At 45.2% G+C, this 23,201-nt stretch overlaps 1 protein-coding gene across 1 annotated transcript in view; it reads left to right on the forward strand.

Annotated features, from left to right (window-relative positions):
* Positions 1-831: 831 nt before the first annotated feature.
* LOC309543186 (cytosolic phospholipase A2 zeta-like) overlaps positions 832-23,201 on the forward strand; it is a 166,771-nt gene continuing 144,401 nt past the window's right edge. Inside the window, exon 1 of the mRNA XM_082242594.1 lies at positions 832-1,006. Within this exon, the coding sequence (XP_082098720.1) occupies positions 887-1,006 (120 nt within the window). The 5' untranslated portion in view covers positions 832-886. The remainder of the gene's footprint in view (positions 1,007-23,201) is intronic.

Below are 23,201 nucleotides of genomic sequence, written 5' to 3' on the forward strand. Positions count from 1 at the left end.
AGCAGTAACCGCCAGCAGTCTGCAAAATAAGTAGAAAAGGTATGTGCATTAGCGTTTGTAACTTGTTGCAATATGTTTTTTCATAACTAGTTGTGTTTTGTCATAATATGTCATGTCGTTGTTCATACATGTATAAATAAGGACATGACATTTTCTGGCTGCCTAAGTCTAGGGGTGCAACTATCGCCCAGCACATAACTGGAAATATCCCAGCATGTGCAGTGTTTCTGACTCCTCCCACCATCACCACGTCAAATCACTGAAGTGGTCATGGTGGTTAGAGTGTTTCTTTAATATAGTAAACCTCTGTATTTGAAATCCGTTTTATTTGATCATCCTCTAGTTGTGATAAATTAGCACGGGGGGGTATGGCGGCGCGGCGTGGAGTGCCACCTCCCTGAAATGAGTTTTTGCAGGTTGGGATGCCTGAAAAATGTATTTATACTGTAGCTGAAAACATGACTGATGTGGTCCAAATGTATATTTTTTTTGCGATCCAATAAAGTGTGAAAACGTGCACCATTATGTTATGTGTCACGGAAATGATAGCTGTTTCTCTATAACTTTGCTGTCTCACTGCTTTAAAAAGAGTTTTATGGGGTTATCATGAGTAATTGACTCTGTACATGTTATTGAGAAACAACACAATAATAATAACAGCCCAACCACAAGAGTGGAGTGATAGAGAGAACCTGGCATGAAAAGAGTTAAATCGTGTACACGTTGTACAGCAGATGAGCAGGAAACGCCCCTGTCCGGCATCCGCCCCTTTACCTGTACATGAAGGTGTCAGTCATGTCCAAGCTCCTCCCATTCCTAGAGAGCCCCGCCCCTCATACCGGAGACATAAACTCCGCACTCCGCACACGGCTCACTGTAAGAAAACATGTTCCGAGCGGCTGTCAGCAGCTTGCCTGGCGCTTCCCTGCCTGCGTTGGCTGCTGTATTGTGGTGGAAGAAAGAGAGAAGAAAGGACAGGCTTGGTCCGAGGCCAAAAAGCTGGAGGGTGAGTGCCAAGGAGAGAGCACGGCTCGCAGTACCCAGGGAAGGACACTGCAAAGGTTATTTCATTGTGAGGGGACAGCATTATATATAGATATCCTGGTCATTACAGGGAATCTAGGATAGGAACATTGCTTGTCACTGTTCTGTCACTGGCAGATCCTCATTAGAAGTATTTTCTCATAGGACAATACTATTGGTGTTCTGAGGGTTTACTGTAAAATGAAAAGCACAGACTACACTAGTCATCTGATTATTTCACAATCTTGTTGGTTGGTCTGAGAGGAGTTATGACTGCAATGTAGAAATACTGTATATTCCAGCAGAGATTCCATATCTGGTGTCCTTTAAATCAGTGCTGGTTAACTTATTTGTTATTGGGGGTCTCAAGTGCAGTGTAAAGGGCTGCCTATAACATTTCATTTATGATATACTAACTACATGAAGCTTTTAGAGAGTGAAAACATGCAACAGGCTGTGACCACCTCTTTTGGCATGCCATTAGGCTCTGACCATCTCTTGTGGCATGCCCGTTGGCTCTGACCATCTCTTGTGGCATGCCCGTTGGCTCTGACCATCTCTTGTGGCATGCCCGTTGGCTCTGACCATCTCTTGTGGCATGCCCGTTGGCTCTGACCATCTCTTGCGGCGTGCCATTAGGCTCTGACCATCTCTTGCGGCGTGCCAGTAGGCTCTGACCATCTCTTGTGGCGTGCCATTAGGCTCTGACCATCTCTTGCGGCGTGCCATTAGGCTCTGACCATCTCTTGCGGCGTGCCAGTAGGCTCTGACCATCTCTTGTGGCGTGCCAGTAGGCTCTGACCATCTCTTGTGGCGTGCCAGTAGGCTCTGACCATCTCTTGTGGCGTGCCAGTAGGCTATGACCATCTCTTGAGGCGTGCCAGTAGGCTATGACCATCTCTTGTGGCGTGCCAGCAGGCTATGACCATCTCTTGTGGCATGCCATTAGGCTCTAATGGCATGCCGCAAGAGATGGTCAGAGCCTAATGGCATGCCACAAGAGATGGTTAGAGCCTAGTAGCATGTCACAAGAGGTGATTAAAGCCTACCGACATGCCACAAGAGGTGGTCAGAGCCTACCAGCAAGCAACAAGAGATTGTCAGAGCCTAATGGCATTACACAAGAGATGATCAGAGCCTAATGTGGCACCGATATTTAAAAAGGGCTGAGATATATCCCGGGTAACTATAGGCCGGTTAGCCTAACATCAATAGTCTGCAAGCTATTGGAGGGGATGATATGGGACTATGTTACAAGATTTTAGTAATGAAATCGGTATCATTAGTAGTAATTAGCATGGATTCATGAAACATCGTTCTTGCCAGACCAATCTATTAACCTTCTATGAAGAAGTGAGCTGCCATCTAGATAAAGGAAGGCCTGTGGCTGTAGTGTATCTGGATTTTCCAAAGGCATTTGATACAGTTCCCCTCAAATGTTTACTGTACAAACTAAGTTACATAGGTATGGACCATTGGGTGAGTACCTGGATTGAAAACTGGCTTCAGGGGCGAGTCCAAAGGGTGGTGATAAATGGGGAGTACTTGGAATGGTCTGGTGCGGAAAGTTGGGTCCGCCAAGGACCTGTCCTAGGACCAAACCTGTTTAATTAATTCTAAAACGATCTAGAGTATGGGATAAACAGCTCATCTCAGTATTTGCGGATGATACTAAATTAAACAAGGCAATAACTTCTACACAGGAAACCTTACTAGAAAACCTGAACAAAATAATGGGGTGGGCATCTACATGGCAAATAAGGTTTGTTGTTGGAAAATGTAAGGTAATGTAAGGTAATGCATTTGAGTGTCAGATACAGGAATGCAAGTTACTCACAAGGGGAGAACCTTTGGAGGAATCAAAGATGGAAAAGGACCTGGGGGTCCTGTTAGACGACAAGTTCAGCAATGGCATACAATGCCAAGTTGCTGCAAGCAAAGTCAACAAAATACTGGCATGCTTAAAAAAGGAGATTCACAAAACAATAATTCTCCCACTATAAAACACTCTAAAACACTCTGGTCCGGCCCCATCTCGATTATGCCGTCCAGTTCTTGGCACCGGTCCTCAGGAAGAATGTGCTGGAACTGGAGAGAGTCCAGAGAAGGGCAACAAAGGTAATGAAGGGAATGGAGGACTTCAGCTATGAGGAAAGACTACAAGCATTGAACTTATTCTCTCTGGAGAAGAGACACTTGAGAGGGGATATGACATCAATGTACAAATACCGTACTGGGAACCCTAGCATAGGGAAAAAAAACTTTCAGCAAAAGGGAATATAAAAGGACACACGACCATTCACAAAAATGAGAAGAGATGCGGTTTAACCTTACTGCGTAAAGGGTTATTTACCATCAGAGCGGTAAGAATGTGGAATTCTCTTCCACAAGCAGTGGTATCAGCAGGAAGCATCGATAGTTTCAAAAAACTATTAGATGGGCACCTTAACGACCACAACATACAGGGGTATACAATGTACTAACACACACACACATCATAGGTTGAACTGGATGGACTAGTGTCTTTTTTTCAGCCTCAGTAACTATGTTACTATGTAATGGCATGCCACAAGAGATGGTCAGAGCCTACCGGCATGCTACTAGAGATGGTCAGAGCCTTCCAACATGCAAAAGGAGATTATAAAAGATGAGAAAAAAATTACAAAGTAAAGGGATGGACAGCAAAAAAAAAGGGTGAAAAAAATAACCCAAATCGGTAATTATTAGAAGCCATTCTACAGAATATCTTTCCTTCACTGACTTGAGTAAGCACCTGTTTGCAGGGGCCCTGAGGACCACACAATAAGTGCCAAAGGGCTGCATGCAGTCCCGTGGCCACAGGTTGAACTGTAAATGTTATCTTTTTTTTAATCAATTGATGGAGCAGGAAAGGAGGAGGAAAATAAATGCAATTTGGGGACAGCAATCAGATACAGACTTTGGGAGATGATCAGGTCAAATCCATGTAGGACATTATTGTTTAGATCAGGGGTGCTCAACCCATGGCCCACGGCCTCATGCTTTGGGATAGTGGGTCAGCAAGTCCAGATCATGAGCTGCTGACTGGCACCAGCAGTGGAGGAAGCAAGCGGCCGAATCGGGAGCAGGAGCAACATAAGCTAATGGTTCCTTTGTAACGCCGGCAGCTACAATTAGTTACATAGTAGTTGAGGTTGAATAAAGACAATAGTCCATCCAGTTCAACCTGTCCCATACCCCTGAATGTTTTTGAGATGTGTGTCCAAGAGTCTTTTAAAAATAGCCATACTCCTTGCAGTTACTACTGTTTCTGGTAGAGAATTCCACAGTCTTGTAGCCCTTACTGTAAAGAACCCCCTGCGTAGCCTGAGGTTAAAACGCTTCTCCAATCGCATTGTATGGCCTCGTGTCCTTATGTATTCCTTGCGACTGAATAGTTTTGTTTCTATGCTCTGATCACCTTTGAGGCATTTGTATATTGCTATCATGTCTCCTCTCAGGCATCTCTTCTCTAGGGAGAATAAATCAAGCATTTTTAAACGCTCTTTGTAATTAAGGTCCTCTAATCCCCTAATAAGTTTTGTTGCCCTTCTCTGTACTCTCTCAAGCTCCAACACATCCCTTCTGAGGACTGGTGACCAGAACTGGACAGAATACTCCAGATGTGGTCAGGCCAGTGATTTGTAAAGTGGAAGGATTATAGTTTTGTCTATCTGCTACTAAGATTCCCGGATCTTTCTCCATTTTTGATACCCCCAGAGGTTCTCCCCCTAGCATGTATTTTGCTATTGTTTTATTAGTCCCTAAGTGCAATACCTTGCACTTATCCACATTAAACCTCATTTGCCATGTAGTTGCCCACTTTGTTATTTTGTTCAGGTAATTCTGCAAGATTTCTGCCTCCCGTGAAGTTATTGGCCTGCACAATTTTGTGTCATTTGCAAACACTGAGATCGAGCTACTGACCCCGTCCTCAATGCTGTTTATGAATAAATTGAACAAAATTGGACCCAGAACGGAGCCTTGGGGGACCCCACTTACCACCCAAGACCAGTCCGAGTATACATTATTTACTACCACCCTTTGGACATGCCCCTTTAACCATTATCCAAGAGCAAACCTTGTGGTCGATGCCTGTGGACCTTAATTTATAATTCAACCGTTTGTGGGGAACTGTATCAAACGCCTTAGCGAAATACAGGTACACCACATCCACAGGTCTCCCACTGTCTAGCTCACTGCTAACTTCCTCGTAGAATGTTAACAGATTGGTTTGACAGGAATGCCCCTTTGTAAACCCATGCTGATTACTGCTGATGATATTATTGATTTTAGCAAACTTCTGGATATAGTCCCTTATCATCCCCTCCAGAAGTTTACATACTATTGACGTCAGGCTGACTGGCCTATAATTACCCGGGATATGCCTCTGCCCTTTTTTAAATATTGGTATCACGTTAGCTTTTCTCCAGTCACCTGGTACAGTTCCTGTCACCAGGTGACTGGTCCCAGCTGTCCCAGGTGGAATCCCAAATAGCAAGCAATTGTGCTGCCATTTTTAAAATGTCCTACTAAGCTATTGCTAGACTTGCTAGGCTTCACAAGTTTGTTGCACAATTTCAGCAAGTCTGCATTGCAAGATCAGCGATCTTTGCAGACATTCTGTAAGTCTGCTGTAAGTTTTGGTTTAGTTATGTTGTGAATAGTCATCACACCACAGGGGTCATTGTGGCTGAATTTTCTTGCTGTAGACCTGCAGAGCTATTACTGTAGACTCACCACTGGTACGAAGAAAACAAAAAGAAGGCGCCTCTAAGTGAAGAAAACAAAAGGCTTTTATTGCCAAAGGGTAAAAATGCACTAACTAGCATTAAAATAAACCAGGCTCATCATAGGATGTGGCAGGGAATCCAGTGACCGGTGGTCCCAGGGGTGGTCCAATGTGCAGCTTGATGGTGGAGTTCCCAACCGACCAGTAGAGTGGGGCCGCAGGAGAAAGAACCAGGAAGGACGGCTGTGCTGACGAGACCAGCGTGGAACACAAATGCCAGGAAATTATGTCAAAGGGGCGGTACGTGTTTCTGGGGGGGGCTATTGGGTCCTTCTTCATGCCAATAACTCAGACATATGGCCGTGTCTTTATATACCTACTAGGGGCAAGGTCATAGGCAGGACTATGGGCAGGAACTGGGATCGCAGTAGCCCGGAATGTAGATTTAGACATAAAAGGCATAGGTAAAAGGCGTTGAATAAATATAGATACTAAATAATAGCAGATAAAATTATATGTGAAAAAATACACCACTGCAACTTTGCTCTTTCTAGAGACTTGCCACACAAATTTGCTACAAATTGGAAAAGTGTCAACTATACTTGTGCTTCAAGTGCTCTGCAAGTGTACAACTTGCCAGTGAAAATGTGCTTGCTGCAACTTGCTGTTATCAGACTTACAATTCAACACTGCCACAAATTTGTGGCAAGTTATCCTTGCTATCTGGAATGATACCCATTGCACTTCACCTGGTACCTTCCTAACAGCCTAGAGATCCCAGCAGTAGCTAGAAGAGAAAAAGGTCAGTTTTATTAAACTTCACATAGTTTTACATTGGCATATTAGCGCTTTTAGGCTCCATTCACATATATGCGAATTGGATGCGTCTTCAACCACATCCATTTCGCATGACATGTGAATCAAACCAGCTTTCTTTGGAGCCGTTTCACATATATGTGGTGCAGTGGCAGTGCGAATTTGCTGAAAATTTAAAAAGAGTCCTATGCGGTTTCTAAACCCTACAGTGCGATTCGGATGCGTATTCTACGCTCCGCCCACCCCCACCCCTAAGCACCTTGTCCTCATGTTGATTGGAGATTGACAACTACACCAACACAGGGTGGTACTGTGGGTGTAAAAGTGGTAGGAACCAGTGCCCATTCTAATGATTACAGTATGTGTACAAAGAATGGGAAATATGCACTTTTTAGGAACAAATACTAAAAAATGTAAATTTAATTAATAACAATTTACATAAAAACACTTTATTATGTATACATGTGTTTTATGTAAATTGTTATTGATAAAATGTTATATTTTTTAGTATTTGTGCCTAAAAGTCCATATATATATATATATATACACCTCATGTTGATGGGTACAAGGGCTTTCTCCCCACAGTCCTGGCCGGTGGTTGTGGGGGTCTGCAGGCAGGGGACTCATTGGAATCTTTAAATCCCCTTTAACAAGGGGGCACCAAGATCTTGGCCCCCCACTCATTCACCAAAAATAAATAAAAAGACAGAGACTGTTTTTGATGATTCCTTTATTAAAAAAATCAAAAACAATAACCCCCGGTGTAGATCCATCATCAATCACAACACCAGGCGCCACCGCTGACCTGAAAAAAGAAAGGGAAAAAAAGCTCCTCTCTCACAGAAGGCTCCTGCCGTCTTCCAGCTCTGCCGTCTGACAGTTCTTAAATAGCTGAGGAGCGGGGCCACCTGTTCCGCTTCCTAACAAACAACTAATGTTAACCGCTTGCCGACCGCCCACAGTAATATTACTGCGGCAGAGCAGCTCCCCTGCGTCCAGTCACGTAGTACGTACGTGATTGGAGTGCATGTGATTCCGCCGGAGCCGCGCTCCCACTGTTTTTAGACACAGCGGGGGGCGGGCCACGGGAGGAGAGGCGGTCATTCCCGCCTTCCTCCCGCGATCATCCGGGAAACGGAGAGAAGACCCACCTGCTTATGTAAACAAAGCAGGCGGATCTTCTGTGAGACAGGCAGGCACAGATATGAAGATTCAGCTAAGCTGAAACTGCGATCTGTCTGTGCCTGTCACAGAACCCCCCCCCCCCCACACACACACACAGTAAGCATACAGGCATACATTAACCCCTTTGATCACCCATAGGAAAGCAAGGGGAGTCTGGACTTTAAATGTGGTTACAAAGATTTTTGTATCTCCATCCCTAATATAAACATGAAAAAAGGGGGGGTTGTGGGACATTAAACGAGGCGTGTGATTAAAATGACCATAAACTATACACAAGAGTATATGTGCATACACATCCAAACAAAAAACATGAATTGGTGCACATGTAATTTGATTTATTTGTATGCACGGTTGTAACATCATAAAGACAGTGGATGCCATACAATAAATTCCAATAAACAGAGCATATCAAAAAGTATACGAATACATGTCACAATGAGTATAAAATCAATTGTAAAAACATTGTGTAACAAGGTAGTACATGATCCATAGAAATTGCATCATATATGCTCTACGCGTTTCGTGTATGTAACACTTCCTCAGGAGCTGGTGCAATTGGTTAACTATAAAAAAAGGAAATGACATGAAAATCACAATGCATAAAAAACAGTATAGACGTACATTAGGAAAAAGTATTTGGTGTATAGAGTTGCTTACAATTAAATTGAAGCTGTTGCCTCAAGGGACTTGCCATGGAAGGTCCTCTATACCGTCCGACCCGGGAGCTGAGGGAGCAATACCAGGCATGCATGGGGGTGAACAATGGAAAGTTATGTAAAGTAAAGAAATCTTGGTAGTAGGAGGGATAATAAGCATCTCAATTTCTCTTACGTCCTCCGACAGTCGCTGCTGCCTCTAAGTCATCACTGTTGGGTATTGACTTCCGCTCTGCAGGAGTAGCTAGGCATAAAGACTTAGTCAAAAGAACAAAGGCGTTTGCATATACACACCCATGGGGGCTGTCCCATCTGGTCAATACTCCCCTGCATGACCACTCCCAACTCAGTTTCTTTCTGCCTAGCGTCAGGAGTAGTTAGGATTCCCTGTGCTGAGGCTACAGTCTCAGCCCAACTAATCTTTTATTTGATTTTCTTTGAAAATGTCTGTTTTTTCTTACTTTACTAGCTGTTTATTTTGTCAGCTTTTAGTTGTTAGTCAGATCTTCGGATGAAGATGGATCATGCGGTGCTGGGATTCGGACTGACCGCCCTGGTTCTCCAGGGCAGAGGGTCAGATGGACCCCCAGCCCGCCATCGAGCGTTCAGCCGTGGTTCGTCCTGGCATTATGAACGACCCATCCCTGCTCGCAGCAGGGATGCAGCCGTGAGGTGGCTACCTCACAGGACACATCTGCAATGCTGCAGTGTCTTGTCCCTGGCTACGGCACTCCCTGTCAGATGAGGACAGCGGTTTTCCGTTCTGAGAGGCTTCCCACGCCATCTGGTACAGGTAAGTACTTCTGTGTGGGACCTCTGTGTGGGGTGGCAGTCCTGTGTTGCTGTGTGTCCCCCATGTCTGTGCCTGTGTGACTCCCTATGCGGTCCCTGCGGGGATCGCTTGTACATGCGCTGCGGTGCTGTATGTTTTTGGGGGTCCCCTTCCCTGTGTCACTTCGGTGCTTGTGTGGGGTGCAGACTGTGTGTGTCGGCCGCAGCGGGGTAATACCGCGCGGTCCGCCATTTTAAGTATGGGCAGGCATGTTGCTTCATTATGGGCAATAATACATGCTGTTTTGGCGCCATCCGCCGCCATTTTGCGGTAGCAGAACGATCGTTCCGACCGCATGTTCGGCGGCCATTTTACTGAAGCCTCCCATTCAGTCCTATGGGGCAGCCATTTTCCCTGAGTCATGCAGCCTATAGTTCAGCCTCCTCTAACAGCACTTCCTTTTCCTCTTGAAGCAGGACACCGGTGGTAACACTCTGCAGAGCTCTGCAGATTATCTCTCAATTGCTTTCTGTATTATCGCTTCTGGCTCAGTTTTTTTTTCTCCTGTTTTGGGGGTCTTTGTCATTGTAGCTCTAGCGGTGGGCTGCGCACTCCGCAGCGATCTTAAATGGGGCAGTACCACTTTATTGCACTGTTTGTTTTTTTGGCTAGAGCAGTGAATTCTCAGGACAGCAAATTTCCCCCAGCTCTGGTGGGGAACCCCAGTTCTCCTGTGGCCCCTCTGAGACCTGAATTGGCCGCTGTAGTGGCGACCTTGGTGTCAAATATGGAAATGCTGATGGCTGAACGTGCTGCTAAAAAGAGGGCCAGATTGTCTCTCTTCTGATCCAGATGGTGATATGGCTGCTGCAGCGAGCGTGCCCTTTTCAGGGTCCCGCTCATCCTTGGACCCGCTGGGGTCTGAGGGGGAGGCTGAGGTGGAGGGGGTTGATACCTCCCCCCGGGGTCGCCTGAAGAGCAAGCGACCATGAATGAATTGATTGTTTCTGTAAAGGAAACGCTGCATTTGGAGGATGAGCCCAGTCCCCCGGGCATTCTGTCCTCATTTGGGACACACAGGACCCGCAAGTCGGCACAGGTTTTTCCCTGTCCCGCTGAGTTTCATTACACTGTTAATGAAATGTGGCACACTTTAAAACGTCCATTCCTGGTACCTAGTCGGTTCAAATTGCTTTATCTTCCTTTTTCTCCGGCTACGGAATCACGATGGTGTGTGCCTCCGCAGGTAGATCACACTGTGGCAGTGCCAAACAAGGCTACTTTGATTCCTTCTGAGGATACCCTGGTTTTTCGGGATCCCACGGACCGGCGGTTGGAGTCCCTAGCACGCCATTCCTATACGGTGGCGGGCTTGTTGCTCAAACCCATTTTCGCGTCCGTTCTGGTAGCCCAGGTGGTGGCTGATTGGACTAAGGTGCTTAGAAGCAACCTCGTGTCTGATGCTGTTCCACCTGCTCGGCTGGATATGGTGGATGAAATTCACAGAGGAATCATGTATTTGTGTGATGCGGCCTTGAATGAGGCCCCTTTGGCAGCACGCCTGTCTAGTGTCGCGGTACTTAGCCGTCGACTAAGTCCTTTCGTGGCAAGCGGGGTTCGGCGTCTCGATCCACTCAGGGATCTTTTCGTGCCTTTCGGAACCAATCGAAGGGCAAGCCCTTCAAGGGCCAGGGTAACCAGAAGAAGCCCTGGGCGGGCAAGCAGAAGTCAGGCACTGCTGGCTCGGCGGGTCAATCCGCTTCCGCCTGAAGGGGTGCCCTCACCCAATTCCGGGGTAGGGGGACGTTTGCGCGGTTTCCTCCAACCTTGGCTGCTCCAGATCTCGGACAGATGGGTTCAGGAAATCGTTCGATCAGGTTACAAGATCGAATTCCTATCCCAGCCGGGGGACAGGTTTTTTGCTTCAAATCTTCATTTGCCTCCTGGGCGTCTGCAGGATCTGCACCAAGCGGTGTGGGACCTTCTTGCTCAGGGGGTGATTGTCCCGATGCCTCATCGGGACAGGTTTCGAGGATTTTATTCAAATCTGTTCACTGTGCCCAGGAAGGAGGGCAAAGTACGTCCAATTCTGGACCTGAAAGTGCTGAACCGCTTCGTGCGAGTTCGAAAGTTTCGAATGGAGTCTCACCGTTCGGTGGTGGCCTCCCTGAGTCCAGGAGAATTCCTGGCCTCGATAGATCTGAAGGATGCGTATCTGCACATCCCCATTTTCGAGGGTCATCAGAGGTACCTTCGGTTTGCTATCGCAGAGGACCACTATCAGTTTGTGGTGTTTCTTTTCGGTCTCGCTTCGGCTCCAAGGGTTTTTACCAAGGTGCTGGCGCCGGTTCTGGGCCTGTTGAGGGCACAGGGCATTGCGGTCTTGGGGTACCTGGACGATCTCGAGTGTCAGCCAAGACCTTCTGCGTGATCTGTCCATCATGTTACAGACGCTACAGGAGTTCGGATGGACCATCAACGTTCAGAAATCGACGTTGTCGCCATCGTTTCGTCTTCCCTATCTGGGAATGATCCTGGACTCTGCTCAGGCAAAGGTCTTCTCCCCGGAGTGTAAATAATATACTCGCGCCAAGGTGTGGTAAAAAATTATTAATTAATTAATATGTTGGGAAGCAGCAGGTAATAAAGGTCACTATCTACTATGAGATAGTGATCTGATATTAGTGAAAAAAATGGTGAATACTGCGCTACCCTATGTAATAAGATTTACTTGTAATAAATGACTAGTAAGTGATTTGTGTTCACGTGAATAAATAAATAAATATTGCTGTGCTAAAATTAATATGCTTTCTGAGAACAATAAATATATATAAGCAAATATCAAAAACCTCTAAAGTGCACGTGCAAACATGTAAACAATATTGGTGATAAACTTATAAAGTGCTGGTGCTTAATTGATATTATTTTCAATAAAAACTCATATCATATGTTAACAAAAAAGGTTTTCCAAGCGTGTATCCAGTGAAAAAAAGTCCATAAAAGTGAAAAATACACAAATAAGGGAAGTGCAAAAAGGAAGGTGCTCAAAAAAGAGAGTCTCTTGTGATGAAATGGGGATCGTGCAAGCCTTTGATTGCTAACACTCTGTGCCAAAAGGTAAGGTAGCCCACTTACCAGACGATGTGGATTCTTATGGCGTATACCAATAAGAATCTAAAACGCTTAAACTGCTGCTCCTTGGATGTGGATGGACGGATGGGCGATCTCGCTATGGGTACGGATGTGCTTTCGGCATAAGAAGAAAGAAGGAAGAGAGACTCCTCATAGTGTAGAAGGTTAAACACCTTTATTCAAAATATCTTAGGAACACATCAATCTTCATAAAATCATCCGTAAAATTAGTCCATAAAAACCCCCAAATCCGACACTGCAGCTAAAAACTTGAATCCTCCAGGTAAAATCACTCCAAGTAAAAACATGCGTGACACAGCAAAAAGCTCAACCAAAGCAAACACTCGAGTATGGCTAAAAAAAAGAGAATACCGCTCATGAGATCCTGTATTGCCTCGCGGCTGTAATACAACAGGACGCTGGTTTACTCCGCTAGTGTACGCCGTACCCGGAAGTGTGGGTTAACCCCTTTTGTCTTAGTCTATGAACCGGAAGCAATTCACTAAATTACCATACTCAAAACAACTAAGCACAGATCATGAACTTAGTGAATTGCTTCCGGTTCATAGACTAAGACAAAAGGGGTTAATAGTGCGGGTTAATTAGCGGAAATGAGCGAATGGTCCGGCATATAACCAAGCTGGAACGCAACGTGCGCACCACTTCCGAAGACGTCACATTCGGACGAAACGCGTCAAGTTGGCACGCACGTTGCCTCGCCCTGAGATTGTAGCTGGACCGCACGCCGGAACCCACACTTCCGGGTACACTAGCGGAGTAAACCAGCGTCCTGTTGTATTACAGCCGCGAGGCAATACAGGATCTCATGAGCGGTATTCTCTTTTTTAGCCATACTCGAGTGTTTGCTTTGGTTGAGCTTTTTGCTGTGTCACGCATGTTTTTACTTGGAGTGATTTTACCTGGAGGATTCAAGTTTTTAGCTGCAGTGTCGGATTTGGGGGTTTTTATGGACTAATTTTACGGATGATTTTATGAAGATTGATGTGTTCCTAAGATATTTTGAATAAAGGTGTTTAACCTTCTACACTATGAGGAGTCTCTCTTCCTTCTTTCTTCTTATGCCGAAAGCACATCCGTACCCATAGCGAGATAGTCCATCCACATCCAAGGAGCAGCAGTTTTTAGCGTTTTAGATTCTTATTGGCATACGCCATAAGAATCCACATCGTCTGGTAAGTGGGCTACCTTACCTTTTGGCACAGAGTGTTAGCAATCAAAGGCTTGCACGATCCCCATTTCATCACAAGAGACTCTCTTTTTTGAGCACCTTCCTTTTTGCACTTCCCTTATTTGTGTATTTTTCACTTTTATGGACTTTTTTTCACTGGATACACGCTTGGAAAACCTTTTTTGTTAACATATGATATGAGTTTTTATTGAAAATAATATCAATTAAGCACCAGCACTTTATAAGTTTATCACCAATATTGTTTACATGTTTGCACGTGCACTTTAGAGGTTTTTGATATTTGCTTATATATTTATTGTTCTCAGAAAGCATATTAATTTTAGCACAGCAATATTTATTTATTTATTCACGTGAACACAAATCACTTACTAGTCATTTATTACAAGTAAATCTTATTACATAGGGTAGCGCAGTATTCACCATTTTTTTCACTTCTCCCCGGAGGACAAGCTCCGGACCTTGCAGGACGAGATCAGATCCCTCAGGGACAATCCGTCCTCGTCACTCAGGACCTGTATGCAAAACCTGGGGTTGATGGTTTCGGCCTTCGAGGCGATACCCTTTTCCCAGTTTCACAAACGGGCTCTCCAGGCGGAGATCCTGGTCAGGTGGGACAGACTCCCTCAGTCCCTGGATCTGATGTTTCATTGAGTCGTCAGACCAGATTGGCTCTTCTGTGGTGGCTCCAGTCCCCAACGGTGTCGGAAGGCAAGTCATTCCGTCCGTTACTGTGGACGGTGATTACCACGGATGCCAGCCTGTCGGGCTGGGGTGGCGTCCTGGGCAACCTGTCTGCTCAGGGCACTTGTTCGGAGGAGGAGTCCTCTCTCCCGATAAATGTACTGGAATTGCGAGCGATAAAACTCTGTCTCTTCCAGGGGTCGGACCGACTTCGGGGCCGTCCTGTTCGGGTACAGACGGACAATGCTACCGCGGTGGCTTACATCAACCACCAAGGGGGCACCAGGAGTGCCCGGGCGGCCCGGGAGGTGACCGACATTCTGTCATGGGCCGAGACTCATGTTCCGGCATATTCAGCAGTTCACATTCCGGGTGTGGAGAACTGGCAGGCCGTGTAGAACTGGCAGGCCGACTATCTGAGCTGCCAGACCCTGGACCAGGGGGAATGGTCCCTGCACCCGGAGGTCTTCCAAATGCTGTGTGCGAAGTGGGGATCCCAGGACGTGGATCTGTTCGCATCTCGGTTAAACCAAAAGGTGGAAAGGTTCGTGGCAAGAACGCGCGATCCTCTGGCAGACGCCTCGGATGCGTTGGTAGCCCCTTGGCATCAGTATCGTCTGATGTATGCCTTTCCCCCGATCCAGTTACTATCCAGGTTCCTCCGCAGGTTAGCCTCGGAACCGCACCTGGTGATTCTGGTGGCGCCGTACTGGCCACGCCAGTCCTGGTACGCAGACGTTGTTCATCTGGCAGTGGCGCCTCCGTGGCGGCTGCCAATGCGGGAAGATCTCCTGTCTCAGGGTCTGATCTTCCATCCTGCTTTACAGTCGCTGGCTTTAACGGCTTGGCTGTTGAGACCCAGGTCCTGAGGGACAGGGGTCTCTCCCCTGAGGTCATCCCTACCCTTGTCAAGGCTAGGAAGACCTCCTCTGGTAAAATCTATTACCGTACCTGGAAGGCCTATTGCGCCTGGTGTGAGTCCAGGGGGTTCTCCCCTCGCTCGTACTCGGTGTCGAGAGTGTTGGCCTTCCTCCAGTCTGGGGTGGACCAGCGCCTGGCGCTGGCCACGATAAAAGGCCAGGTGTCCGCACTGGCTGTTCTTTTCCAACGCCCTGTGGCGTCTCATTCCCTGGTTCGCACCTTCATTCAAGGTGTGCGACATTTGGCTCCTCCCAGGAAGGAGCCTCTACCTCCATGGGACTTGAACTTGGTTCTGTCCGTGTTACAGAGTGCTCCGTTTGAAAACATACGGAAAATATCGTTGCCTCTGCTGTCCAAGAAGGTTGCCTTTTTGGTGGCAATCACTTTGGCTCGCAGGGTTTCGGAACTGGCGGCGTTATCTTGCCGTTCTCCGTACTTGGTGATTCACAAGGATAAGGTGGTTTTGCGTCCACAACCCTCCTTCCTTCCTAAGGTGATTTCTGAGTTCCACTTTAATGAGGACATTGTCCTGCCTTCGCTTTGTATGAAGCCTAAGCATCCGAAGGAGATTGCTCTGCATTCCTTGGATGTTGTCAGGGCGATCAGGGTTTACCTGTCGTCCACGGAATCCTTTCGGAAGACGGATTCCCTCTTTGTCCTTCCTGAGGGACCTCGGAAGGGCATGGCTGCGTCTGCAGTGACCATTGCCAAATGGATCAGACAGACCATTGAACAAGCTTATGCTTTGAAGGAACGGGTTCCACCCTTCCTTGTTAAAGCACACTCTACCAGATCTGTGAGTGTGTCTTGGGCCTATTGGCATCGGGCCTCGGTGGCCCAGGTGTGCAAAGCTGCGACTTGGTCATCGGTGCACACTTTTTCCAAATTCTACAAAGTAGATGTTCTGGCATCAGCTGATGCCTCCTTTGGCCGCAAGGTTCTCAGTGCGGCAGTGCCATGAAGGACCCTTGTTTTTTTCTATGGGTCCCTGGCTGTTGGTGTTTGCTTTCCTGGGCTGTTGCTCCTGTTGAGCATTGTTTTCTGTTGCCCAGCAGGTTCTCTTACTTTGCATGTAAGGTTCCTTTCTCTGATGTGGGTACTGCATTGCCTTTTCTACGGTTGCGTCTCCCACCCCTCATATCTATACTGCTTTGGGACATCCCAACAGTGATGACTTAGAGGCGGCGGCGACTGTCGGAGGACGTAAGAGAAAACTGAATTTTTGTAAAATCTTACCTGTAAAATTCCTTTCTCTGAGTCCTCCGACAGTCGCCGCCCCCGCCCCTCTTTTGGGGTTGTGTTCTTATTACCTACTGCTATGCTACCAAACTGAGTTGGGAGTGGTCATGCAGGGGGGTATTGACCAGATGGGACAGCCTCCATGGGTGTGTATATGCAAACGCCTTTGTTCTTTTGACTAAGTCTTTATGCCTAGCTACTCCTGCGGAGCGGAAGTCAATACCCAACAGTGATGACTTAGAGGCGACGGCGACTATCGGAGGACTCAGAGAAAGGAATTTTACAGGTAAGATTTTACAAAAATTCCGTTATTTCATCTGATATGGTTTCTAAAATTGGGTTAAATGTGTATATTGTAGTAAAATATATATTATATTATAAATAATAGTAACCAATTATTGAATTGAGAAGATTAATGATCTCTCAAAGCCAAGAAAAGGAGCAGAGTAGCAAAATCAACATAAAGTGCCACAAAAGTGTATACATACTGAGAGTATCAATAGAGGTGTTGGTAAAACAATGATAGGATTGAATGATGGTGAACATAGGGTGGATATAGAGCATCACCAGTATGGCACAAAGTGAAAAGTGTGAAACAGAGTTAATGAAAAATAAATTAAAATACAATAATATAATAGTGAGAACAGTGTAGAGAAGCAAACCACTATTCCAGAAAGTGAAAGGCGTAAAGGAATGAAAATGTGAATAAAGTGACAAGTGTCCAAAGTATTTACCAAGTGTAGATCAGCCAAACGCACACCGGGAGAGATCCCAGCGTCACGCAGTCACTCCAGAGGGGAAGCACTGGCGACTGCTAGCAGTGTACCAAGCAGGAGTCGGCACCTTGTGGAGGAACGTAGATGGTGAGTCAGCGTGCTGGTCAGACGGCCAACCAAGTGGTGTCTTAACCAACACGGAAGGGGCGTGGCGCCGATGCGCTGCGGCCAGGCCCGCCCCCACCCCCCGCATCACAAGGATGTGGAAGGGAGGCAGGAGTGCATCGCAGCTCCCGGAGCAGATAGGGAAGAGAGGAACAGCAACCAATTGGCGAGTAACAAGGGAAAAAGAGTAACAATATACTCTAATCAGGACCTCTTTCAAAATTGTAATGGTATATATAATTGTATAGATTATAATAGTAATATTGTAGTTGCCGGCCCCTTAGTAAATAGGGCCGGCCCACCTGAATGTGACAAAACGTTTGTACTGATACAGGGTAAGTGGTAACCGACCCCAATGGTCAACAGGGCCAGCCCCCTGAATGTAACAAAACGTTTGCACTAATACAGGGTATGGTCAAAAAGGTCACACACCTCCATCCCTGATAATTGGAAGGAAAGCAAGGGGATTCGGGACTTTAAATGAGGTTACAAAGATTTTTGTATCTCTATCCCTAATATAAACATGAAAAAAGGGGGGTTGTGGGACTTTAAATGAGGTGTGTGATTAAAATGACCATATACTATACACAAGAGTATATGTGCATACACATCCAAACAAAAAACATGAATTGGTGCACATGTAATTTGATTTATTTGTATGCATGGTATAGAGGACCTTCCAGGTCCCTTGAGGCAACAGCTTCAATTTAATTGTAAGCAACTCTATACACCAAATACTTTTTCCTAATGGGCGCCTATACTGTTATATGCATTGTGATTTTCATGTTATTTCCTTTTTTATAGTTAACCAATTGCAACAACTCCTGAGGAAGTGTTACATACACGAAACGCGTAGAGCATACATGATGCAATTTCTATGGATTATGTACTACCTTGTTACACAATGTTTTTACAATTGATTTTATACTCATTGTGACATGTATTCATATACTTATTGATATGCTCTGTTTATTGGGATTTATTGTATGGCATCCACTGTCTTTATGATGTTACAACCGTGCATACAAATAAATCAAATTACATGTGCACCAATTCATGTTTTTGTTTGGATGTGTATGCACATATACTCTTGTGTATAGTTTATGGTCATTTTAATCACACCCCTCATTTAAAGTCCCACAACCCCCCCCCTTTTTCATGTTTATATTAGGGATGGAGATACAAAAATCTTTGTAACCTCATTTAAAGTCCCGACTCCCCTTACTTTCCTTCCAATTACCAGGGATGGAGGCGTGTGACCTTTTTGACCATACCCTGGATTAGTGCAAACGTTTTGTTACATTCAGGGGGCTGGCCCTGTTGACCATTCGGGTCGGTTACCACTTACCCTGTATCAGTACAAACGTTTTGTCACATTCAGGTGGGCCGGCCCTATTTTACTCAAGCCTGGTTCGGACAGAGTTGCTTCCATGGACGTTCCTCCCCTTAGTCTCACACCATCCAGAGGACTACCCTGTCTCACTACCATCTGATGTGCCTGTTATGTTATCACCTTTGTGAGTAGCAGTCCCTTGCTTTTATTTACATTAAAGTTCATAAAGCTACACTTAGTGGGCGCTTATCTTTCATTCCAGTGAATAGAAATGCACGCCACACTTTTCACATACAGTATTTATTTGTAAAAAAATTTGAAAACCATTTATCATTTTCCTTCCACTTCACAATTGTCTGCCAGGTTTTGTTGGTCTATCACATAAAATCCCAATGAAATATACATTTACGTTTTTCGTTGTAACATGACAAAATGTGCAAAACGTCAAGGAGTATGAATACCTTTTCAAGGCACTGTAGCTCCTGGCTAATATGTCGAGTGACTACCCCGCTGCTTTGTGAACACAGGAGGTTGCCCTCTTGGCACAGGCACTATTCAGAGACCACTTTTAACCTCATGCAAGCAGAGAACCCTTTGTATTCATTGTAAAAGTGCAAAATGTCCCTTGAATGGCACCTGTGTCAAGTGAGCAACGTCCTGTGTACACAATGCAGCAGAACAGCTGCTCCACACAAGACCAGGAAGCTATTGAAGATCATTGTAGTAGTGATGCCCACTGCAGTTATTTCCAGCTACTTACACTAGTCCAAGCTGAGCCAATGTCACCATGTAAAATTGCCATACTATGAATTTATCATCAACATTTTTAAAAAATGATAGCACAAGGCAGAAAATAAAATATATTCTAAGTGTAGTGTAATCCTACCCTTTGTTGACACTGGCTAACTTTTCAAACACTTGGGGATTCTGCCAAAATCAACACATTACTAGTTACTCCTTCCTCATTCACAAGCACTGTACCTTACAAAGTCACAAATGACCCTGTCCTGGTCATGCATATCATTGCACAGAAAAAATGTTACCGCTAATATATTTAAAGTGTGTGTGTATGTGTATGTGTGTGTGTGTATATATATATATATATATATATATATATATATATATATATATATATATAATTTGATCCCCTGCTGCAGATTTTGTAAGTTTGCCCACTTACAATGAAATAAAGGGTCTACAATTTTTATCGTAGCTGTATTTTAAAGCGGAGTTCCAGCCTAAGAAATGTTTTTTAGATAAAAATACCCCCCGGGACAATCAGTGCTAGTGCATTTCAGAATGGATAGCCTCTGAACTGTCCCAGGTTGCACTTACCTTTTAGAAGAAATACTTGCCTTGAAAATTTCTTGTCCAGCGCTGCCATCTCAGGTAAGGGCAGCTGAAGCCAGGGTGTCCTCTTCGGTGTCCTCTTCGGTCCCAGAATGCCCTGGCATGCCCAGAAGCTGTTTAGCAGGGAATGACGTGCCTGCACCGGAAGTGACGAGTGGGGCCGGTGCAGGTGCATTGATTCCTGGGAGCGATGATGTTCAGCTCCCAGGACTCAATGCAAGCAGGAAAAGACAGCGCGGGCCGTTGCCGCAGAGGGAGGAAGTGGAAGAACGGGAAGTATATTTTCTTCAATAACAAGGTAAGTAATTGAAAAAAAAAAATCGGGACTATCCATTTCTTTTTTAGGTGATTTTCAGCAAGCTGGTGGCCCAAAGTGGTTTTTGAGGCAGGAACTCCGCTTTAACTGATAGAGACAAAATATAAACCTAAAATCCAGAAAAAACCATGATAAAAAAAGTTATAAATTGAGTTGCAGTTCAGTGGGTAAAATAAGTATTTGATCCCCTACCAACCAACAATAATTCTGGCTCCCACAGACACAGATTAGTCCTGTCAATTTAGGAATGAGCTCCTAACGACAACTCGTTATGTGTATAAAAGACACATGTCCACAGAATCAACTGTTGGAGCGATTATTCACAAATGAAAGAATTATAAAATAACCATCAATTGCCCTCGGTCTGGAGCTTCATGCAAGATTTCGCCTCGTGGTGTAAGGATGATCATGAGAAAAGTGAAGGATCAGCCTAGATCTACACGGGAGGAGCTTGTAAATGATCTCATGGTAGTTGGGACCACAGTCACAAAACAAACCATGGCAATAAGCAGTCATGGATTGAAAGCCTGCAGCGCCCCCAAGGTTCCCTCTCCTCAAGAAGGCACATGTTCAGGCCCATCTGAAGTCTGCCAATAAACATCTAAATCAGTGGTTCTCAACTCCAGTACTCGGGACCCACCAACAGGCCAGGCTTGCAAGATAACTAAATTACATCACAGGTGATCTTATTTGCTGCTCAGTGATTGCAGTATTCTAGTCTGCATCTCCCCAGGGTAATACTTAAAATCTGGCCTGTTAGTGGGTCCCGAGGACCGGAGTTGAGAACCACTGAATGATTCAGAGAAGGATTGGGAGAAAAGGCTGTGGTCAGATGAGACCAAAATTGAGCTCTTTGGGAATACCTTGACTCGCTGTGTTTGGAGAAAGACAAATGCTGACTATAACCCTAAGAGCACCATCCCTACAGTCAAGCACAGAGGTGAAAACATTATGCTTTGGGGCTGTTTCTCTGCTAAAGGTACAGGCTGACTTTGCTGCATTGAGGGGCATAGTTACATAGTTAGGTTGAAAAAAGACACAAGTCCATCCGGTTCAACCAAAAAAAAAAAAAAACAGTATTGAAAACCCAACCATACAATCCCATATACACAATCCTATAGTAAAAAAGTGTCCAGAAAGCGCTAGTACCAAAACAAGTCAAGCTGCCAGCACAACATAATTGATAAACAAATTATAAAATAACAAGTGGAAGAAAAAAGTGCAGCGCTAATGAGTGTACATAATATACAAGAGTACAATTGAACATATATATATATATATAAAATATATAGGATATTGTGAAATAAAGTCCAATACTGAAATAGGGCTTAAATAAAAGTCCCAAAGAAGTGATCCATCTTGTTGGTATACATATAAATCCAAACGTGATGAAAAGAATCCCAACACCAAGTGAACAGTAAAAGTGGGCTCTCACCAGATCAAATGGGTCTGAATTGCCATATAGAAAACAGACCTGTTCAGGCTTTACAAGGTGATCCTGATTCCTCGTACGATCATTACCATGGAAGTAGTTTTCAGCTCATAAGGTGGTAGGCAGAGGGATGGAAGTCTCTCAAGACCAGATGACATGAAAACCAGAAAAAGGAGTGCACATAGAGTAATATTGCTAAAAACTTTTAATGAAATAAAAGGAATCGCACTTACAAGAATCGCATGGTAACAGGCAATGTATTGAAATGAAGTTCTACTGCGAGCTCCTGACGCGTATCGTCTGCACGAGCAATATCCTCTGATGATGTCTGTGCGGACGATACGCATCAGGAGCTCGCAGTAGAACTTTATTTTAATACATTGCCTGTTACCATGCGATTCTTGTAAGTGCGATTCCTTTTACACAATCCTATACCCGCTGTTGATCCGGAGGAAGGCGAAAATAAACCCCAGCAAAGCATGATCCAATTTGCTACAGCAGGGGAAAAAAAATCCTTCCTGATCCCCCGAGAGGCAATTGGATATTCCCTGGATCAACTTTACCTAAAAAAAAATTTAGTACCCATTTATATTCTGTATAACTAGGAAAGGCCTTTTTTAAAGCAATCTAGTGAGCTGGCCAGAACCACCTCTGGAGGGAGTCTTATTACACATTTTCACAGCTCTTATGGTTAAGAAACCTTTCCGTATTTGGAGACGAAATCTGTTTTCCTCTAGACCTAAAGAGTGCCCCCTTGTCCTCTGTGTTGACCTTAAAGTGAACAACTCAACAACAAGTTCCCTATCCCCCTATCTATTTATACATGTTGATCATATCCCCCCTTAATCTCCTCTTCTCCAGAGAGAATAAATTCAGTTCCTCTAATCTTTTCTCATAGCGGAGGTCCTCTATGCCTCTTATCAGTTTGGTTGTTCTTCTCTGCACTTTTTCCAGTTCCCCGATATCCTTTTTAAGAACTGGTGCCCAAAACTGAACTGCATATTCCAGATGAGGTCTTGCTAATGATCTGTACAGGGGCAAAATTATATTTCTCTCTCTGGAGTCCATGCCTCTGTTAATACAAGAAAGGACTTGCTTGCTTTGGAAACAGCAGCTTGGCATTGCATGCTATTATTAAGCTTATGATCTACCAGAACACCCAGATCCTTCCACGCTATGGATTCCCCCAGGTCTACTCCACCTAGTATGTATGATGCATGCATATTCTTAGCCCCCAATGCATAACTAACTTTACATTCATCAACGTTAACCACTTTACCTCCGCCCACAGTAATATTACTGCGGCAGAGTGGCTCGTTATCGTCTGACGATAGGCTCGCTCCCGCTGTTTTCATTCACAGCGGGAGTCGGGCCAGGGGAGGAGCAGCGGCGATTGCCGCTGCTCTGCCCCGATCGCCGGGGATCTAGTGTGGAGATCCGCCCGCCTGTGTAAACACAAGCGGGCGGATCTCCATAGTGACAGGGAGTGACAGATCGGACTGTT

Source organism: Pelophylax lessonae (assembly GCF_965119305.1).
Source record: "Pelophylax lessonae genome assembly, chromosome: 13".
In the NCBI taxonomy this organism is placed as follows: Eukaryota; Metazoa; Chordata; class Amphibia; order Anura; family Ranidae; genus Pelophylax; species Pelophylax lessonae.